General features: G+C 37.3%; 1 protein-coding gene across 3 annotated transcripts in view; it reads right to left on the bottom strand.

Moving 5' to 3' along the window:
* LEPR (leptin receptor) overlaps window positions 1–21,337 on the bottom strand; it is a 104,345-nt gene extending 83,008 nt beyond the window's left edge. For 2 of the 3 annotated variants that reach the window (XM_024985494.2, XM_010803431.4), the window contains exons 1-3: window positions 21,239–21,337; window positions 20,881–20,925; window positions 707–762 (exon numbers count right to left, since the gene is read on the bottom strand). In XM_024985494.2, the coding sequence (XP_024841262.1) occupies window positions 707–746 (40 nt within the window). In that variant the 5' untranslated portion in view covers window positions 747–762; window positions 20,881–20,925; window positions 21,239–21,337. 3 annotated transcript variants of the gene reach the window in all.
* Between the last annotated feature and the right edge of the window lie 270 nt (window positions 21,338–21,607).

The raw sequence follows: 21,607 nt of genomic DNA on the forward strand, positions 1-21,607 counted from the left end.
CTTCTCCAGGGATCTTCATGACCCAGGGATTGAACCTGGGTCTTTACTGTCTTAACTACCACTTACATACTCATGTTGGACTGCAAAAGGCAAAAAGCTTGGAGGAGATTTCACAGTACCTATCAAATTCAAACTTGTATTTACTACTCAACATAGAAATTCCTCTTCATAAATTAACCTATAGAAATACTCTCCCAAATACACAAAGATGTATGTAATATGAATTTCAATGTAGCATAATTTATTACAGAAAAAGAAATGTCTAACAATGGGAATTGTTCAAATAAGTTTATAATGTAAGGTATATTCCTAAAGTTCATTGTTATGCAATCATTAAATAAATATGTATATTAATGAACACTAACAAGAAAAGTTATGAGGATAAACTGGAAAACTGTTAAGCAGGAAAAAGAAAAATACAGAATAGACAGACCAATTCTATTTTTGTGACTGGAGATATGAATGTGTGTGTGTGTGTGGTGGGGGGAGGGTATGTTTCTGGAAGGATACCCATCATACTGTTTCCAGGAGGCTGGGAAGAGTATTCATTTTCACACTTCTATTTTTGTTTGGTTTGCATTTTTAATCAAGGGCAAGAGAATTCCTAACTGGAAATGGGAAATTTAGTCAGCCAATAAACGAAACAACATCTCTAAGGGTAAAATCTCTACCTCATATATGGACATTTTAAAAGCAAATAACTTACCCCAATGTAACAAAGCCACACAGGATTTTTGACAAATCATCTTCAGAGAAGTACACCTAAAAAACAGTAAATCTAAAACCAGTACACACACAAACTAAAAAAAATAACATATACACAAGCCACCTATGGGAAAATATAAAAGGAAAAGGATTAAAATTAAGAATTATTTAAACTGTAATCCGATAATAATACTCTGGATCAGTATCAGCATTTAACAGTATTTACATTTACAGAATGTAAAACTGTAAGTTTTAGGTTCATTCCTATGCACATGCTATTTTACAGAGTTAAAACATAAGCAATACATTCATTTATGGCTTAATCAAAAAAATGGCAATGTTCCTTCATTACATGACAAATCAGGACAGGTATCATAGATGAGACTGAATTTTTAACTAAACAAAAAAAGCTTACAATGCCAAATAAATATGTACAGCTGACCTAACATCATAAATATCACACTCTTCATTTTTGTGTGTGTGTATGTGTGCTCAATTCTTAAATTCCTTTCATTCCCTAAAGTCTTTATCTTTATTATGATACCACAAAGTTGGATGATTATAGCATAGGTAATGAACTGCATATTTATTTCCAATGAAGAGAAATTTTTGCAACATGGTTTTGGAAACCCCTGTCGCAGAGTCAGGCATGACTGAAGTGACTTAGCTCACACACAATATTCACATTAGCAACTTATCGGTAATTCAAGGAGAGTTTGATGGCTTCATATATGCAGATGATAGGGATGACTTCAGAGACAAACTTTCCCATGAATTCTATCCAATTTGAAATATACCACGAATAAGATTATTCTTACTACTATGTCATGAAATCGAATGAGAGTATAATTTAAATATATTTACCTTAGATTTATAAGGAAACATTAAAGGCTTTTCGTGTTCCAGTCTTTTTTATTATCTCATATTTGGGATTCAGTTCACTATATGAAAATTAATCTGAGGTAAAAAGCCCTGAATTAGGTATCAGAAGTCTTGGATGCCAATCGAGGCCCTTTTGATTAATCAGGTGTAAGACCTGGGACACCACTATTCTTGATCTTGATCTCAGCTTCCTTATCAGACTGAAGGACCATCCCTACAATCCCTTTCAGAGCTGCTTATGATTCTGAGAGGCTTTAGTTTTTTTGTTTTTGTTTTTTTTCTTTTTTGGGCTTCCCTTGTGGCTCAGCTGGTAAAGAATCCACCTGCAATGTGGGAGACACGGGTTCGATCCCTGCGTTGGGAAGAGCCCCTGGAGAAGGGAAAGGCTACCCACTCCAGTATTCTGGCCTGGAGAATTCCATGGACTGTACAGTCCATGGGCTGGCAAGGAGTCGGACACGACCGAGCGACCTGCACCTTCACAATCTGTAGAGTTAATTATCATTCATTCTCTACCCTTAGAATCTGTAATACTGTACTTGAATAGTGAAATAATCCCTGGGAGCTTTCTGAACATTTTTAGTACAAAATCTTTGCTTAAAAAGGGGGAAATAAGTCTCCTTTAAGAATACATTACTTTTATTTGGAAAATACAACAGCAGTAATTGTTTTATTCACTTGTAACAATTTCACGATCCTAAAACTTACATACCAATGCATCTTTCTGTCTGGAAATCCCACTGCCAGGGAGCTTGCTTACATGTTTTGCAAGGAAGAGAACAGAAGGAAGTAGATATTTATTATGTTAAGCCCTGTGCTGCTGCTGCTGCTAAGTCGCTTCAGTCGTGTCCGACTCTATGCGACCCCATAGACGGTGGCCCACCAGGCTCCCCCGTCCCTGGGATTCTCCAGGCAAGAACACTGGAGTGGGTTGCCATTTCCTTCACCAATGCATGAAAGGGAAAAGTGAAAGTGAGGCTTTAGTTTAAAACAGAAATCACAGCTTGATCACAAAGAATATTATAAAGTATTAAGTGAGAAACACGTCTTATAAGTTGTATCTGAGAACTGGTAGCATGTGACAAGCAAACAGAAAAACACGCTTGTTTAGTTCACAACTTAAATGACTCTTAGGAAAAAGATGGGTGAGTATTACCATTTTGTAGTCTGGTAAATTTGTTTGTCAGACTCTGAGTTTTTCACCAGAATTTTGGTTCTTTACACACTTGATCCCACAATGTATCTTAAGGATTTCTAGAAACCAATTCAGTGTGGCATCTTCATTATCTAATGGTATTAAATGTGTGCAAAGTCCTCCCAGCTTTTTTTTATGCTACCTCTTTCTGATACAACATTGTCTCATAGAATAAACCTAAAGGCAATTTCATAATCAGGGTATGTCACAAATACACATATCACTAGACTAAGTGTTTTGACTGAGCTGACTAGTGACTAAGTAATTCAGTCCAATAATCAATTTGACTCACTTTAATTCAACTGATTCACTGAGTTAAGTGACCAAATAGATCATATTGTTCTTCCTTACATAAGATAACCATTCTTTTATTTAAACACATTTGCATAATTAATTCCTCCCCAAGGTAGAGAGTGGGGAATAAGATCAAGTGATTCATAACCAACCAATAGCATTTCCAGAAAAACAGACTAAAGAGAAAATAATCAGTGAAATAATATAAGAAAATTTCCCAGAACTGATGAGACTCAAGTCTTTAAACTGGAAAAAAAAAAAAAAATCTAGCAACTTCCAAGGAAAAGGAATGGAAAACAAAAATCCATTCCTAAACATACCATTTAAAAATTGCAGAAGAGAAAGGAAGAGTTTCCAGAGAAGAAAAAAATAACCAAAGCAATGAGAACCTAATTAAAACAAATGTTTCATCTCAAAACACAGAATTACAGAAAGCTATCTAGAATGACGATGGAAAATTATTTGCAGTTTAAAATTCTATTAGCCAATCAAGAAAGTATCTGAACAAAACAAATAAATTTAAACAACACAATGACTTAGAAAATTTACATCCTGTGAATCTCTTTCTCGGAAGTAACTTTATGATGTATTCTAACAAAATGAGGAGTAAACCAGGAAAGGACTGGGGATTTGGGATCCTGAAAAGCTTGTCTACAAGCCAATTGATGGCTCTGCAGTCTTGAGAATGACCTGTCCAGATAGCAGATGGAGTACAGGTGACCCCTGAAAGGAAAAGGCCAGGATAAAGGAAGGCAACTCAAAACATACTACGATTCTGAAGCTGCAAAAATTTGAAAATAAAACAAGAAATCAGAATTACACAAGGGAAAAAAGAAAGTCATAGTCTAAATTTGAAGCCACCAGTCCAAATAAGAATATGAGTTCAAAATAGACTTCAAAACAAAGAATGGAATGGATTCCAAAAAATAAAGAGAATGAGTAAAACACTGAAAATTAAGAATTAATAAATAAGACTCATAAATCTTCTAGAAGAAAAAAATAAGTTAGCTGGAAAAAAGGTTTATAAAAAGTCCTGATCTAAATATGAACTCTAATAAAATATGGCACAATTTTAAGCAAACGCTGGAATTAATCCATTTGAAAGAAGGAAGATCCCTTTAACCTTGATTCTAGGAATATTCTCCATTGGGTGGCTTAGAAGTCATACTGAGCAAAATATGATTCTAGGACTCTTCTTGGTTCTGTGATGAGTAATACAAAGTTCTAAAAGCATTAATGCTGCTATTTATTGATTTTTCCATTTTTTGGCCTAATCAATAGACAAAAATGAAAGACTTAATTACAAATATTAAACATAAATATCATCAGTATTCTCACTGTACAGTTGTCAAAATTATAGTAGTATAAAAAAATTGGGTGGTATAATTATAAAAGGAGAGATGGTGAGAAGGCAAAGGGTGGAAATAGCCCAACCTCTTGAAGTAATGAGTCAAGAGAAACTATCTATAGTGAATGAAACAAAAAAAGGTTGTGGAATTTAAATGTAACCAATAAAAGATATCAGAAAATTAATATAATTATAATGGAGGAGAAAGAGAGAAAGGTGAAATTATTAAGATAAATTCCTTCCTACCATGGTATCTATTTAAAGGTTATAAATGAAAAGAAAAAAAGTCAGTATAAGCATATTATTTAGCCTTACAGAGTTAGCCAAAGGAAAAGCTAAAACCAAAAATGGTTCAAGTCAGTTGTTCTCAAAACCAGGGATAACAAAGTGAAGGGAGTGGGGTAAGGGACTGCTGTGCTTTATTACAGTAAGTTTCTGTAACTGTGTGCATGGATTATTTTCATGCAAACTTATTATTTTGTCCTTTTAATTAAATTAAAAGGTGCTATTGGATTTCAAAGAAGACAGCTACTAACAAAGACCTAGGAACTAATTAGAGGTTCACAGAAGTGCAATATTAGTTGAATTCCAAGAAATACAAAGGGAGAGAGTAGTGTCATATTTCTTCTAAGATTCACAATATTTTAACACCTCTGACAGCAGGATCTTTGCTAAAATCAATGTCATCTTATAACCACTTATGGCTTGGTAGCAGCTGTGATCTAGTTGTCACTGACTGCATATATACAAACTGGAGCACTTTCCTAATGACCGACTAGACAATTTTTAGCCATCAATATTTCAGTCAACAGACTATTTAAAAACCTTTTGAGGAAGGAAGGAAGATGAGCCTTGAGTATTGTCTGAAAACCTTTTGTGGACATCTTTTACTAAGATCAATATAGAGTCAGCATAAAATTTGTAAATAGACAAACAGAAAATCTCAGAAACCATGGTGAATCACTCTTTTATGAAGTTCAACATCACAAATAGTCTTGATAATCCAGGGAATGGTACCATTTAAGAAAACAGTGACATCAACAACACTGAGTTGAAAAGTGACTCAGAAAAACCAGATTCTGAATATGAAAAAGAATTCCTTAATGGATTTCTTTGACTTTTATTTTCCTTATGAAAGTGGTATGATATAAACAAAAATCTTTATCTAAATCATTCTAAGAGTCCTTTCAGTAGGTATAAAACTAAAATTCTAAATGATAAGAAAGCATTGTAAAAATAAATAGGCAGAGTTTTTCCTTTCTTAGCTGTACAAAAATGGTGGTGTATCTTAAAAATCCACGATGTCTTAGATTTAAAGAATTACAACCAGAAAGAGTGCTAATTAGTAGAAACTGAAGATTACTCTTAATTTGGATAAATCATAACAGATTCCAGAGAGGAGTGAGGATTTAACTGCCCTTTGAAGAATGAGGAGGAATATGATGCATATCATAAGTATCATTTTAAAAAAAGGTTTTCCTATAGAACCTTTGAAATGTTAAAACAAAGGTCAGCCAAAGGTATGGGTAAAAGACCATAGGAACTCTTGTGTAAGAGCTGATTTGCAGGTTCAGAATAGTATTCGTCAAAAGACCAAGAAACCATTTTCCCAGATGACTACTTTTTATAGAAGGAACATTTTTACATAGTTTGTCCTGTGTGAAAAGCTGTTCTTCCCCAAAGCAGACTTCTAACCAACAGTGTTACTGTAAAATACCCAGGTCACTAGAGAAATACTCAACTACCTCCTGGGTAGTCACAATCTTAACAGGTAACATATCAACAATATAACCGGGCTTCCCCGGTGGTGCTAGTGGTAAAGAACCCGTCTGTCAACGCAGGGGACTTAAGAGATGTGGGTTTGCTCCCTGGGTCGAGAAGATACCCTGGAGGAGGACACAGCAGCCCACTCCTAACAGCAACTATAATTATCAGGTGCTTATTATGTATGTGCCAGTATGTTTTCTCTATGTGTTTATGCATAGACACATACACTCACATGTGTATGTGCTATTTTTTCTCTTTCATCTCCTTCATGCTGAAACCAGTCTGGTTCAAAAATATTGTTGGTGCATACAGAAATCCAATTGTTTGATTATCTTCTAGGTTGAGACACCCAAATAACAGCTGCTAGTTAAAGTGAAATGAGAAAATATAATTCTGAGAAAAACTAAGTTGTCCTATGCCTTCACTAAACGGCTATTTGGTAACAGCTGTTCTTACACATGAGTTCACATTTTTAAAGCCTATTATAATACTATTATAGATGCTCCTGAGAATCTGTACTTGGCTCACATCTTTAGCTATTATCTAGCATAAACAGATAGAGCACTTATATATTTCCATAAACTTTATAGAAATTATTAGCCCAAGAGTAGAGTCAGTCAGTTACTCTCTCTCTCTCTTCTCTTCATTCCCTCCCTTCCTCCTTTTCTCTATATCTGTCTCACTCACTATTATATACACACACACACACATATATATACACAGATTTTTAAGTCTGTGCTATTTCTGGATTTTCTAATTGGCAAAGACTAAAATTAATATCAATGCCACAATGCCACTTTAGAGTGTCTCCAGCTGGGTCATTTTTATTTACTAGTCCATATAACCTTAGTTTGAATTAAAGAGGTCCATAGGTACCAGATACCATACTTGATCTTAGCCAAAAGACCAAGAAGCAATCCAGTAGTCATGTATGGATGTTAAGAGTTGGACTATAAAGAAAGCTGAGTGCCCAAGAATGGATGCTTTTGAACTGTGGTATTGGAGGAGACTCTTGAGAGTCCCTTGGATTGCAAGGAGATCAAACCAGTCAATCCTAAAGGAAATCGGTCCTGAAAATTCATTGAAAGGACTGATGCTGAAGCTGAAAGTCCAATACTTTGGCCACCTGATGTGAAGAACTGACTCTTTGGAAAAGACCTTGATGCTGGGAAAGATTGAAGGCAGGAGGAGATGGGGATGACAGAGTATGAGATGGTTGGATGGCATCACCAACTCAATGGACATGAGTTTGGCAAGCTCTGGGAGTTGGTGATGGACATGGAAGCCTGATGTGCTGCAGTCCATGGGGCTGAAAGGAGTCGGACACGACTGAGCAACTGAACTGATAGGTACCAGAAGGGGTTTCCCTGGTGGCTCAGTGGTAAAGAATCTGCCTGCAATGCAGGAGATGTGGGTTTGATCCCTGGGTCAGGAAGATCCCCTGGAGAAGGAAACAGCAACCCATTCCAGTATTCTTGCCTGGGAAATCCCATGGACAGAGGAGGCTGGTGGGCTACCACCAGCCTCCTACAGTTTGTGACCCCTACCGTTCATGGGGTCACAAAAGGATCAGACATGACTTAGAGACTAAAACCATCACCACCATAGGTACTAGGAATTTTCACTCAAATAGTTCTCAAATGTGTGACTCTCTCCTTAAAGACCATCCATGGTCCACAGACAATGGTTCCCATAACTCTATTCTCTCCTCAGCAAGTCTCCATGCTATGCTAACAGAGTTACAGCTTTAACCCAGTCAACTAGACCTCCCGAAGACACCAAAGCCAGGCAAATACTGTCCCACACTGACAGTGGTCTGTATTCACTTCAGAAGACATTTTATTGGTATCATAAAATTGTATAAGTGGGGTGAATCTAGCCTAGCAGTTCTATGAAATAACAAGTGACTTGCTGACTTTCATTCAGTGAGAATCAATATCCACAAAAATTTCACATAGCCTACCTTAGACATTGAGTGTTTGCATTCTGGAAAAGATTTTAAACTTATGAGTTCATAGCACTTAAATTTGACATTGATGTTTTACTACAGATTCAGCATTTCTGTGTCTGATATTTCTTACAAACACAAAATCTCACTTTAAAATATTACAATGGCATTAATCACATGTTTAAGCTCAGAAATATGGATTTAAGAGTTACAGGAGTGGATATTTCTGGTTTTCATTTTAAAGCCAACAGGAAGCATGAGGATAATCATAAGTCAGAACAACCTTAAAAAGGTTGTTAAACACATAAATATGTATTTTAAAACATCTCCTTAATAATACCCTATAGAAACAGAAATATAAGTGAAGAGAATCACTCCAAATTAATGAAAGTTTCCATTCAGCAGGAATATATAATAATTTTAAATGCATACATATAGTATAACTTCAAAATAACATATGCTTATTACAATGTAGCTTCAAAGTACATTGATATATGGTGAAAACTCAGAGTACCACAAGGAAAACAACAGATATCCACACACATGGTAGAAATTTTTAATACTTTCTCCTTAAAGAATGAATGGATGGGGAATGAAATGGCAATCCACTCCAGTATTCTTACCTGGGAAATCTTATGTACAGAGGAGTCTGGCGGGCTATAGTCCATGGGGTCCCAAAAGACTCAGACAAGACTTAGCAACTAAACAATAAAATGATTGTGTGCTACAGTTACATTTTTAAGTGCGTGCATTTGAACTGATAAAACAAATTTATATCAATTTATGTATAGAAACAAAAAAAATAGAACAGCAAACATAAATACATGAGGATATATGACTGAAATAGTATTAACAAATGACACTGAAACAAAAACATTAACAAATTTGACATACATTGAACTCAGCTCCTCCAAACTGTAGATGGCACATTATCTTTAATCACCAGTGAGGTGTTTACAAAATCTGACCACATACAAAGACATAAGGCAAGTTACAAACAAATCCAAAGACTAAAATCATACAGATACAGACCACATTCTCTGTCCACAGTGTTTTTAAGGCAGGAAAAAAAATAACAAAAATATAACTACACAAATGTCATATATTAGGACAATAAAAATTGTTTTTGGTAATCTACAGGGCAAAAAAAGATAGAATCAAAATCAAAATACATTTTAAACTTATGATAATGAAAAAAGCATCTCAAAACTTAATTTCACACAGATAAAGCAGTATTGAGAGGAAAATTCAAAGTCAGAAAGAAACATCATTCTTAATGTGAAATGATTTATTCTGTGAGCACTTCAAAATAACATTATACCTGAGGTGCTAGGCAAGGCAGAAAGAGAAGTGGGAAAAGATTAAGGATTATAAAGAAAGAAACAAATTGCCATTATTCACGAATGACAATAAAAATGGACAATCCCAAAGAATCTATATGTAAGTTGTTAAACTTAGTTACAAAATTTAGCAAGATTGCTGGTGAAAAACATAAAACCAAGTGTTTTAAATACTTCCCAACTTTTTATATGAGGCCAGTATTACTCTGACACCAAAACTAGACAAAGACATCACAATAAAAGAAACTACAGACCAATATCTCTCATGAATATAGATGCAAAAAATACTAGCAAACCAAACCCTCCAATGTATAAAAAGGATTATACACTGTAATCAAATATGATTTACCTCAGGAATGCAAGTTTCATTTAAAATATGAAAATCAATGTTTGATCAATCATAATAATAGAATAAAAGACATGACAAGTCAATAGCAAAAGCATTTGACAAATTCCAATGCTATTCCATGACAAAAAGATTCAACAGGACATAGAACTTCTCCAACTTGATAAAGCTGCATATGAATAACCCATAGTTTACATCATTATTGTTGCTATTGCTTAGTCACTAAGTCATGTTCAACTCTTTGTGACCCATGGGCTGTAGCCTACCAGGCTCTTCTGTCCACGGAATTTCCCAGGCAAGAATACTGGAGTAGATTGCCATTTCTTTCTCTAAGGGATATTCCTGACCCAGGGAATGAACCCACTTCTGCTTGTCAGGCAGATTCTTTACCACTCAACCACCAAGGAAGCCCCGGCTAACATCATACTTAACGGTAAAAGACGGGCTGCTTCCCTGCTGAGTGAGCAGGATCAGATAACATTATTCACCTGCACTTTCTATTCAATTAGAGGTTTCAGCTAGGGCAATTGAGCAAGAAAAAGAAATAGAAAACATCTAAATTATAAAGAGAAGTAAAAGTATCTTTATTCTCAAATGACATGATCTTGTACATAGAAAATACTAAGGAATTCACACACACAAAAATATTTCTGTTGTTCAGTCATTAAGTCATGTCTGACTATTTGCAACCCCAGGAATTACAGCATTCTAGGCTTCTTGTCCTTCACTATCTCCCAGAGTTTGTTCAAACTCATGTCCATTGAGTAATCAAACCAACTCATCCTTTGTCGCCCCTTCACCTCCTGCCCTCAATCTATCCCAGCCTCGGGGTCTTTTCCAATGAGTTGGCTCTTGGCATCAGGTGGCCAATGTCCTGCAACTTCAGCACCAGTCCTTCCAATGAATATTCAGGGTTGATTCCCTTTAGGACTGACTGGTTTGATCTATTTGCTGTCCAAGGAACTCTCAAGAGTCTTCTCCAGCACCATAATTCAAAAGCATCAGTTCTTCAGCGCTCAGTCTTCTTTATGGTTCAACTCTCACATCCATACATGACTACTGGAAAAACCATAGCTTTGACTAGATGGATCTTTGTTGAAAAGTAATGTCTGTGCTTATAATATACTGTCTAGATTTGTCATACCTTTTCTTCCAAAGAGCAAATGTCTTTTAATTTCATAGCTGCAGTCACCATTTGAAGTGATCTGGAGCTCAAGAAAATAAAATCTGTCACTGCTTCTCCTTTTTTGCCATCTATTTGCCATGAAGTGATGGGACCAGATGCCACAATCCTAGTATTTTGAATGGAGAGTTTTAAACCAGCTTTTTCACTCTCCTCTTTCACCCTCATCAAGAGGATCTTTAGTTCCTCTTCACTTTCTGCCATTAGAATGGTATCGTCTGCATATCTGAGACTGTCGATATTTCTCCTTGCAATCCTAATTTCAGTTTGTGATTCATCCAGCTCAGCATTTCACATGATGTACTCTGCATATAAGTTAAATAAGCAGGGTGACAATATGCAGCCTTGACATAAACCTTTCCCAATTTTGAACCAGTCCATTTTTCCATGTCCAGTTCTGTTTCTTCTTGACCTGCATACAGATTTCTCAGGAGGCAGATCAGGTGGTCTGGTATTCCCATCCCTTTCAGAATTTTCCAGTTTGTTGTGATCCACACAGTCAAAGGCTATAAGGTAGTTCATGAAGTAGATGTAGATGTTTTTCTGGAATTCCCTTGCTTTTTCTATAATCCAACAGATGTTGGCAATTTGATCTCTGGTTCCTTTGTCTTTTCTAAATCGAGCTTGTATATCTGTAAGTTCTTGGTTCATGTACTGCTGAAGCTTAGCTTGAAAGATTTTGAGCATTACTTTGCTAGCATGTGCACTTGTGCAACAGTTTGAACATTCTTTGGCATTGCCCTTCTTTGGGACTAGAATGAAAACTGACTTTTTCCAGTTCTGTAGTCTCTGCTGAGTTTTCCAATTGTTAACATACTGAGTGTAGCATTTTAAGAGCATCATCTTTTAGAATTAAATAGCTCATTTAGAATTCCATCACTTCCACTAGCTTTGTTCACAGTAACGCTTCCTAACGCCCACTTGACTTCAGACTCCAGGATGTCTGGTTCCAGGTGAGCGACTACACCATCATGTTGTTCAGATCATTAAGACCTTTTTGGTATAGTTCTGTGTATTCTTGCCACCTTTTCTTAACCTCTTGTGCTTCTGTTAGATCCTTGCTATTTCTGTATATGTTCAGCAAGGTTGCAGAATACAAAATCAATACACAAAAATCACTTCTATTTATGTGCATTAGCAATGAACAATCTGAGACAAAATTAAAAGACAATTTCATTTCCTATAGCATTAGAAAGAATTAACTACTTAAGAACATTTTCAACAAAAGAAATGCAATTATTTATACAATGAATACTATAAAACATCACTGAAAGAAATTAAAGAATACCTAAATAAATGGAAAAACACCCCATGTTCATAGACTGAAAAAACTTTTATTAAGATGTAATACTTCTGAATTTGATTCAGTATAATCCCTTCAAATTTATAGTGACATTTTGTATAGACATTGACAAGCTGATTCTAAAATCCGTATGTATTCACAAGGGAATAGGTAAAACAATATTGAAAAAGAAGAACAAAGTTGGAGGATTCACTTCTGATTTCAAAATTTGCTTCAAAGCTACAGTAATCAAGACAATCAAACTAAGACCATGGCATCCAGTTCCATCAGTTCATGGCAAATAGATGGGGAAACCATGGAAACAGTGACAGACTTTATATTCCTGGGCTCCAAAATCACTGCAGATGGTGACTGCAGCCATGAAATTAAAAGACGCTTGCTCCTTGGAAGAAAAGCTATGACAAACCTAGACATAAGACATTATTTTGCTGACGAAGATCTGTCTAGTCAAAGCTATGGTTTTTCCAGTAGTCATGTACAGATGTGAGAGTTGGACTATAAGGAAAGCTGAGCACCGAAGAATTGGTGCTCTTGAACCGTGGTGTTGGAGAAGAGCCTTGAGAGTCCCTTGGACTGCAAGGAGATCCAACCAGTCCATCCTAAAGGAAATCAGTCCTGAATATTCATTGGAAGGACTGATTCTGAGGCTGAAACTCCAATTATTTGGCCACCTGATGTGAAGAACTGACTCACTGGAAAAGACTCTGATACTGGGAAAGATTGAAGGCAGAAGGAGAAGGGGATGACAGAGGATGAGATGGTTGGATGGGATCACTGACTCAATGGACATGAGTTTTAACAAGCTCCAGGAGTTGATGATGAACAGGGAAGCCTGGCGTGTTGCAGTCCATGGGGTCACAAAGAGTTGGACACAACTGAGTGACTAAACTGAACTGAACTCAACTGAATCAAGACAATGTAGTACCTCATAAAAGGACAGAAATAGAGCAATGGAATAAAGCTGAGAATCCAGAAATAAACCTTTTAAATGGTTTTTAACAAGACATCTAGACATAAGGAAAAAATGGTCTTTTCTATAAATGGTGCTGTGACAAGTAGATATCCAGATGCAAAGGAAATTGGTCCTTTCCTTCACTCTATATATTCAAAGTAATCAAAAACCAAAATATAAAAGCTAAAACTATAGTATTCTTATAAGTAAAACATAGAAGTAAAACTCTTCAACCCTGAATTAGGTAATGGCTTTTTAGATATGATACCAAAATTAAGTATAAAAATAGATTAACTAGACTTAATTAAAATTTTAAACTTCGGGGTTTCAAAGGATACCTTCAAATAAGTGAAAAAGCCACAGGATGGGAGAAACTATTTGAAATTCTGTATCTTAAAAGAGATCATACACTATATAAAGAACTCTCATAACAACCACAAAAATAGACAAGCAATCCAATTAATAAACAAACAAAGAACATTTCTCAAAAAAGATATATAAATATCTTTTCATGGCCAACAAGCACATGAAAAAAAATGCTCAAGATCATCAGTCATCAGAAAATGCAAGTCAAAACCATGAGTATCACTTCACATTCACTATGATATCTTAAAGCTTTGGGTGGTAACAAGTGTTGACAAGGAGATGGAGAAATTAAAACCCCTATTAATACATTGCTGGGAATATAAAATGTTGAAAACTTCTTTGGAAAACAGGCAGATTTTCAAATGTTAAACATAATGTTGCCATATGACTGAGCAATTCTACTCCTAGGTATATACCCAAGAGATGAAAACATATGTTCACATAAAAACTTGTATGCAAATATTAGTGACAGCTCTATTCATAATAGTCAAAAAATGGAAACTACCCAAATATTCATCAGCTGATGAGTGAATGAACAAAATGTGGTGTATCCATATAATAAAATATTATTTGGCCATAAAAAGAATGAAGTATTTCCATGGAATCATGTTTTCAATGTAAACCCCAAGAAAATGTTTTTTTATGATTAAAAAAAAGAATGAAGCACTGATCCATGATACAGCATGGATATATCTTAAAAATAGCATGCTAAGTGAAAGAATCTGTTCACCAAAGCCCCTATGATTTTATTAATATAAAATGTCCAGAATAAGCAACCCATAGACACAGAAAGTAAATCAATAATTTCCAGGGATCAGAGAAGGGAACATAGGGAGTGACTGCTAAGGGGTATGGGGTTGCTTTTGGGAGTGATAATAATGCTTTAAAGTTAAATAATGGTGACGGTTACATAACTGTGTTCATGTACTGAAAACCAGTGATTTGTACACTATAAAAGGAAAATTTTATGATATATGAATTATAGTCCAATAAAGCTATTGTTTTTAGAGGTCAAGTTTATTTCTCTATGGCAGTAGCAAAAAGACAATGAATTTTTTGAAAAGATATCATTTAAGATAACTTCAAAAATATGCAGTTTCTGTAAATAAATAGAACAAAATGTTCAAGGACTCCTAAGAGAAAAAGTATACTATTATAATGGTTATAATATTGTCATGTCAGAGAAGATCTAAATATATTGAGAGACAGTCCTGTATTCTAAAACTGAATATTTACAAAGTATCAATTTCCTTTTAATTGTTTATAGACAAAATAATCTCAGTGGAATCTCCATTAAATTCCTAACAAACTTTTTAGAACTAGATAAGCCGATTTGAAAAACATATATGGAAAGATAAAGGGTCAACGAATGCTATAGCACTCCTGAAAAAACTGGACCAAGAGGGAGGATTTACTGCCCCACTTACCAGATAGCAAGACAATTTAAACCTGCAGTAATTAGAGAAAGAGACATAAAGAACAAATACAACGCTCAGAAACAAACCCACACATATGTCAACACTTGGTATTTGAAAATACCAATAATAAGTATTTCTTGTTTTAAGCCACTAAATTTAAGGGTATCTTATTAAAACAAAAACAGATAACCAGTATTCACCTTTATTTTTCCTTTTAGCACAGAAGATTAACCTTCCCTGTCTCCTTGAAGTTAGGATTTCTTTTGCATCTAAAACATGAGTGCAAATCATTCATGTCACTTCCAGATGGAGGCATTTAAAGTTAGTTCACAATTCTCCACAATTTTCTCCATACTACATCAACTGAGAAAGTCCTGTGTTCCAGATTGTACAGAATGATAGCAGTTTTCCTGAATTTAGACTTCTAAGTTTCTGAAAATAGTTGTGCTGGAGAGATGTCCTAAACCAGAGGAAACTTTACTTGAATGACAAATAAATCTTTAGCACATTAAGTCAATGAGATTTGGGGATAATTTGTTACCAAAGCATAACCTAGCCTATTTTTACAGATACTAGGCTCCATCTCACTAGTAATTAAAGAAACAAAAGGCAATGAGATAATACATACCCACCAAATGGGCAAACATTAAAGTTTCTGATAACACTAAATTTTGGCAGAGATGTAGAGGAATGAAAGTAGGAATATAAATGGGTAGAAACATGCTGGAAAAGCATGGCATTGTCTAACAAAGCTGACATCTGCAAGCCCTGTGATCTAGTAATTTGACTAGGAGTTTTATACTCTAAAGACACAGAGGACAAGATGGTTGGATGACATCACCAACTCAATGGACATGAGTTTGAGCAAACTCCAGGAGATAGTGAAGGGCAGGGAAGCCTGGCACGCTGCAGTCCATGAGGTCACGAAGAGTCACTGAGCAACTGAACAACAAAAAGAAACTCCTACATCTAAGGACCATGACATTTGTAGAAGAAGAATCATAGGTGGTTTATTTATGACAGTAAAAGAAAGGAAAGGAGGGAAGGAAAGAGGGAGAAGAGAGGAGGAGGAAGGAGGAGAGAGGAGGAAGGGAGGAAGGACAAAGGGAGGGAGGAAGGGAGAAAAAAAGAAAAAGGAGAGAAGGAAAGAAAAAAGGGAGAGAGGGAAGGAGAGGGTAGAAATGATCCAAATATCCTTAATCACAATGAGTAAAAAATAAAAGTATTATTTTCATAAAACAAAATATATCCAATAATAAAAATGAACAGTCACTGTCAGCAACAGCATTCAATCAACAACAACAAAAAAGTTACTAAGCTCCCCTCACATGCTTGGCTCTGTTTCAGGTACTAGGGATATAACAGTGAATAAAACAGGAAAAAAAAAAATCCACCCTCATGGAGTCTGCATTCTAATAAAAATAAGACAGGAAAAAAATGATTAATAATAAGCCAGTAAGTATTTTTAAATGTGGTAAGAACATGAGGAAAAGCTAAGGAAGGGGAGAGTGTTTTGCAAGGTAAGATGTGCAATTTAAAATATGATGACCAGAGTAGACCTCATTGAAAAGGAGACAACTGAACAAAAATTTGAAAGAAGTGAAAATAATAGATTAAGTCATGTGGATATCTGGGAGAAGAGCATCCCAGTCAGAGCAAAGATGGTCTCTGATATACTCAAAGAATAGCAAGGAGACCAGCGTGGCTGGAACTGAGTGAATAAGAGAAACAGCAAAGAAAATGAGATCAGATAGATAAAAGGGAGAGGAAAAAATACGTAGCACTTTGTAGGTAATTCTAAGGAACATTTGAGATTGGAGATTCTGGAGGAAAAAAGTGACAGGATCTGCCACATGTTGTAAGCAGAGCTCTGATTACAATTTGAGACTGGATTATGGAGGGCAGAGGATGAAAGCAGGGAGACCAGTTAGGAGGTCCTTACAATAATCCATGTGGGACATGACGGCAGCTCAGGTTTGGATGATAGCCATGGAGGTGATAAGAGTAACTATATTCAGGAATTATTTCGAAGATAGATCAAAGAGGACCTCCCGACATATTACATCTAAGATATGAGGGAATGGGAGATATCAAAGATGACTCCCAGGTTTTGGCCTGAGCAGCATGAAGGATGAAGATAGGGAAGGCTGCAGAGAGGGCTTGGGTGAGATGAAGATCCCATTTGGAGCATGTTGAACTGGAGATCTCTGCTAGACATCCAAGTGGAAATGTTGAGCAGGCAGGTCTTTATAGACATAGAAGTCTAACGTTCAGGGAGATAACTCAAAGTTTCACCTACCATTTTGGAGTCATCAGTGCACAAATATAGAGATTGCATGAAATCATCAAAGAGTATAGACAGAAAAGAACTCCCAAGAACTAGAGCTGAAGACAATCTAAGGTTAAAACCTCTGAGAGCAGAAGAGAGACCAGCAACGGGGACAGAAAGTAATGGCTTGTGAAGAAGCAGGAAAAATCAAGAATACATGGTATCCTGGAGGCCAACAAGGAAATATCAGAGAGCAAAGGGTGATAACTGAGAGTGCTATCAACAGGGGACGTAAGATCAAAGGTGACAACTGACCACTGAGTTTGGGAAAGGTGATGTCACCGGTGACAGTGGGCAGAGTACTGAAAATGAGAGTGACAGAAGTAGGTTTAAGAGAGAAATGAAAAGGAATCAAATGATAGGGAATATAGACATCTCTTTTTAGAAGTTAATGCTTTAAAAGGGAGAGGAAATGGCTTAGTCTCATCAACATAATGTTAAGCGAGAGAATCTATGAAAGGATGCCTCCTGTGTACATATAATTTTTTAAATAAAAGGAAAACTGTGATTAGGAAGGAACAAGAAAAAGGTTTCTGGGTATTGGCATGTTCTCTTATTTGTATGGTGAATAATGAGTATTTGCCTTGAATTATCTGTTACAATTACAAAACAGTTACAATTACAAACCAGTCAATCCTAAAGGAAATTAGTCCTGAATAGTCGTTGGAAGGACTGATGTTCCACCTGATGCAAAGAACTGACTCACTGGAAAAGACCCTCATGCTGGGGAAAATTGAAGGCAAGAAGAGAAGAGGACGACAGAGGATGAGATGGCCGGATGGCATCACCAACTCAATGGACATGAGTTTGAGCAGGCTCAAGGAGTTGGTGATGGACAGGGAAGCCTGGCGTGCTACAGGTCATGGGGTCACAAAGAGTCGGACACAACTGAGCAACTGAACTCATTGGCTACAGTGATTTGCTATATTATTTGTAAACCAGTACCAACATTTGTTTTATGTACTCTTCTCCCTGCATATGTCATAGTTCAAAATATTTACAGATTAATAAGATCATGTGTGTGAAAAGACAATAATATCACTATGGAGTTACAGAAGTTTTAAAAAATACTTGAGAAGGATAAATTATAACCAGACCAAATTTGAATTGAAACACCAAAAGGTTATATGTACTAGGTCTGTCCAGGAGGTGAACACTTGTAATTTAATTAAAACTGGAATTTGTAAATCACATAAAAATCTTGAATTAGAGCAGACTATAAGCCCTTTTCTTCATTTTTAACTCCACAGGACATATTTTTTAGTATGCATTTGGCTCTCAGTATGAAAAATGCGGTACAGTATCTGCCAAGGCAATTCTTTCCTTTCTCTGGATATTTTTTAAGTTCTATTTCTAAGACCCCCCTTGGGATACTGCCCTTCACAAACACAAACCTTTTAGTTACATAACAGTGATCTAACTGAAGACACGGCTGTTTTCTCTCGGTAATTTCATTACAAAAGAGAAGTAGAGCTTCTGCCAACGAGAATGGCCCTCCCAAACCATGAATGAGTTGGACTGTAAGCAGATCCATCCACTGTTTTCAGTTGTTTTCCAAGAGACTAGAAGCCAGGATATTTGAGTTCGACGGCTCTCTGTTCATTCAACAACCAATTTCCTTAACTCTTTGGGTATCTCTTTCAAAGGCGATGATCGTTTACTTCACCAGAGACTATGATGGAAGACAAATGCCTGAATAATTGATGGCACTTCCAGTCCAAAGGTGAAAAGGCAAGGAAAATAAATTTAAATGTGTTTATTAAAGAGTAGGTACATACTAAATCACTTCAGTCAAACCTGACTCTTTGTGAGTCTATGAACTATGGCCCACCAGGCTCCTCTGTCCACAGGATTTTCCAGGCAAGAATACTGGAGTAGGTTGCTGTGCCCTCCTTCAGGGGATCTTCCTGACCCAGGGAACTACCCATCATCTCATGTCTCTTGCATAGGCGAGCAGGTTCTTCACTGCTAGAGCCACCTGGGAAGCCCTCATAAAAGACTGCTTCAAATTTATTCCACTCTCCCAGACAGAATAAAGAGCATGTGCAGGGTGTGAGCACATTATTTTATTTTAGATCAACACCACCAAAAAGAGCCACAGACATTTATAAACCTATCCTAACTACTGATAACTAAGTCTCAAATAATTTTGAATTAACAAGTAACAACAAAAGCTATCCTAACATTCTGTCTGCTAAAACAAGTCAACAGTTGGTTGTTGTCTGCTTTTTATCAAAAGGAAATAAAAATATCAGTGACAATTTATAGAACACACTTCCTGTACAACTTTGAGTGTGTGTGTCAATTCCTAATTTCAAGCTTATCTGTTTAGTTAACCTCTGCTATTTTTCTGGGATTCATTCCAAGACAACTAAAAGGCATTACTAAAATTGGCATCTATACTATTGAGCTTAATTTCTGACAGGCTCTAAAGTGTTCTGAAACCAATTTTTAATATTCTGCACACAATATCATGCTAAAAAGTAACAAACACTTCAAGAACAGTAATTGACCGGAAAGGTGCAATTTTTGTTTTCCTCCAAAACAATTTTTATTTCCTCCAAATATACCACACTGAAAGTGAATAGGTATTATACTAAAGCCACATGTTTTTGTTGTAGTGTTGCAAATATTAACTTCGAGTTGAATGTGATTCTTTAAGCTAGACTGAAAGATGATCTAATTATTTACATATAAACTATATATTTCTAAGCTAAAAAGTGCTTTTCTCTTCAAATTTTGGTTGCAAAGCCTTAAACGCATAAACCATAAGTGCATATTACAAAAAATGCCAACATCAATACAGATTTTTTTTAATTTCATGAAATTGTAAAGCTAGTAATGTTTGTAAATGTTAAAAAGTCAAAGAATTATAAATGTTTAAGCTGGGAAACATCTTAGATATTATCAAGAGGCCCTCAGAATTGTAATGCAACCCTCTAACTTGACAGATGAGGAAACAGAGACCCAAAGAGGTTAAATGAACCACAGCTGTCACGGTAAATACAAATTATATCAAAAGCCAGATTTTCTGACTCCCAGTGCAGAGCTCTGAAAGAGCATTTGTCTCAACATACTTTAATATTTGAGGAAATGAAGGTTAACAGAGGACACTCAGGCAGCCCCTCAATATAAAGAATCCCCTCTGGCTTAAAAGAGCCAGTCTCCTCTAGTCCTTGCAAACCCAAGTTCTAGAAATAGCACCCCAAATAACGACTTTCTCAAATGGCCTCATCCTACCTGGGGTTTCCAAAGTGATTCCTACCTGGGGTTTCCAAAGTGATTCCTCAGCTGGGTCTCTTTTTCTCACACCTACAATTTCCCTTAAATAAGTGCTTTGGTTGGGATTGGGTTTTGTTGTTTTGTTTTGCTCTATTAATATGCTTGGGGAGAGCTTAGATGGTGGAAACATAAGCTCTGGGCTAAACCACCCCTACAGCACATTTGTTTTTCTTTTGTCATCCAAACCAACAAATCTTTCCTCCTCTGGGCCCCAGGGCTTACTGGTTTCCGTCGCAGTCCCTTCAGTTTCCAAAGTAGCGAGGAGACCTGGAAAAGAAGTTGGCCGGATGGCAAGTCCTTTCGGGGGCGCCGGGCAGGTTCGCGCCCAGGCTGGGCCGACTGCCCTCGGCCGCGCGCCCCGATGCTCCTCGCCCAGGGTTACCCCGGAGCGCCTGCCCCGGGGGAACCAGAGTCCCCGCCGACCCTCCAGTGACGCCGCCGGACCCGCCCGGGCCTCTCGGACCCCAGGTGGCTCGCGGGCTCCAGCCACCCGCGCGCGCGCCCGAGCGCCTGGCTCCTCGCCTGGCCAGGTGCAGGAAGAGGGAGCGGTGGGGGTGGCGGAGAGAGAGTTGGATCCCACCTCGAGGCCCAGGTCCCACCCAGGCGGAGGCGAAGATGACGGCGGCTCGGGGGCTCGGACACCTGCGTCGCTCGCGCTCGGACGGCCGTGGGCTCTGCTGTGGGGCGGCTCCAAACTCGTCGCGGAAGGTGCCGGGAAGCTCTTCGGAGAGAGGAGGCAGCGCAGTGTGGAAGGAGGGGCCGACGGGGAGCGGAGGGAGAGACGGGAGTCGGAAGAGAGAGGTCGGGGCAGAGCCGGGTGGCCGCCTGCGCGCCCAGCGCCCTCCGCCACCGCTTCCCGGGCCAGAGGAGCGGCCCCCGAGCCGCCAGGGCGGCCGCGTAGGTGACGGGGGTGGCAGCGCGGATGCGGCTGCCCCTGGTGGCGGGCACG

This window comes from Bos taurus, chromosome 3 (assembly GCF_002263795.3).
Source record: "Bos taurus isolate L1 Dominette 01449 registration number 42190680 breed Hereford chromosome 3, ARS-UCD2.0, whole genome shotgun sequence".
Classification (NCBI taxonomy): Eukaryota; Metazoa; Chordata; class Mammalia; order Artiodactyla; family Bovidae; genus Bos; species Bos taurus.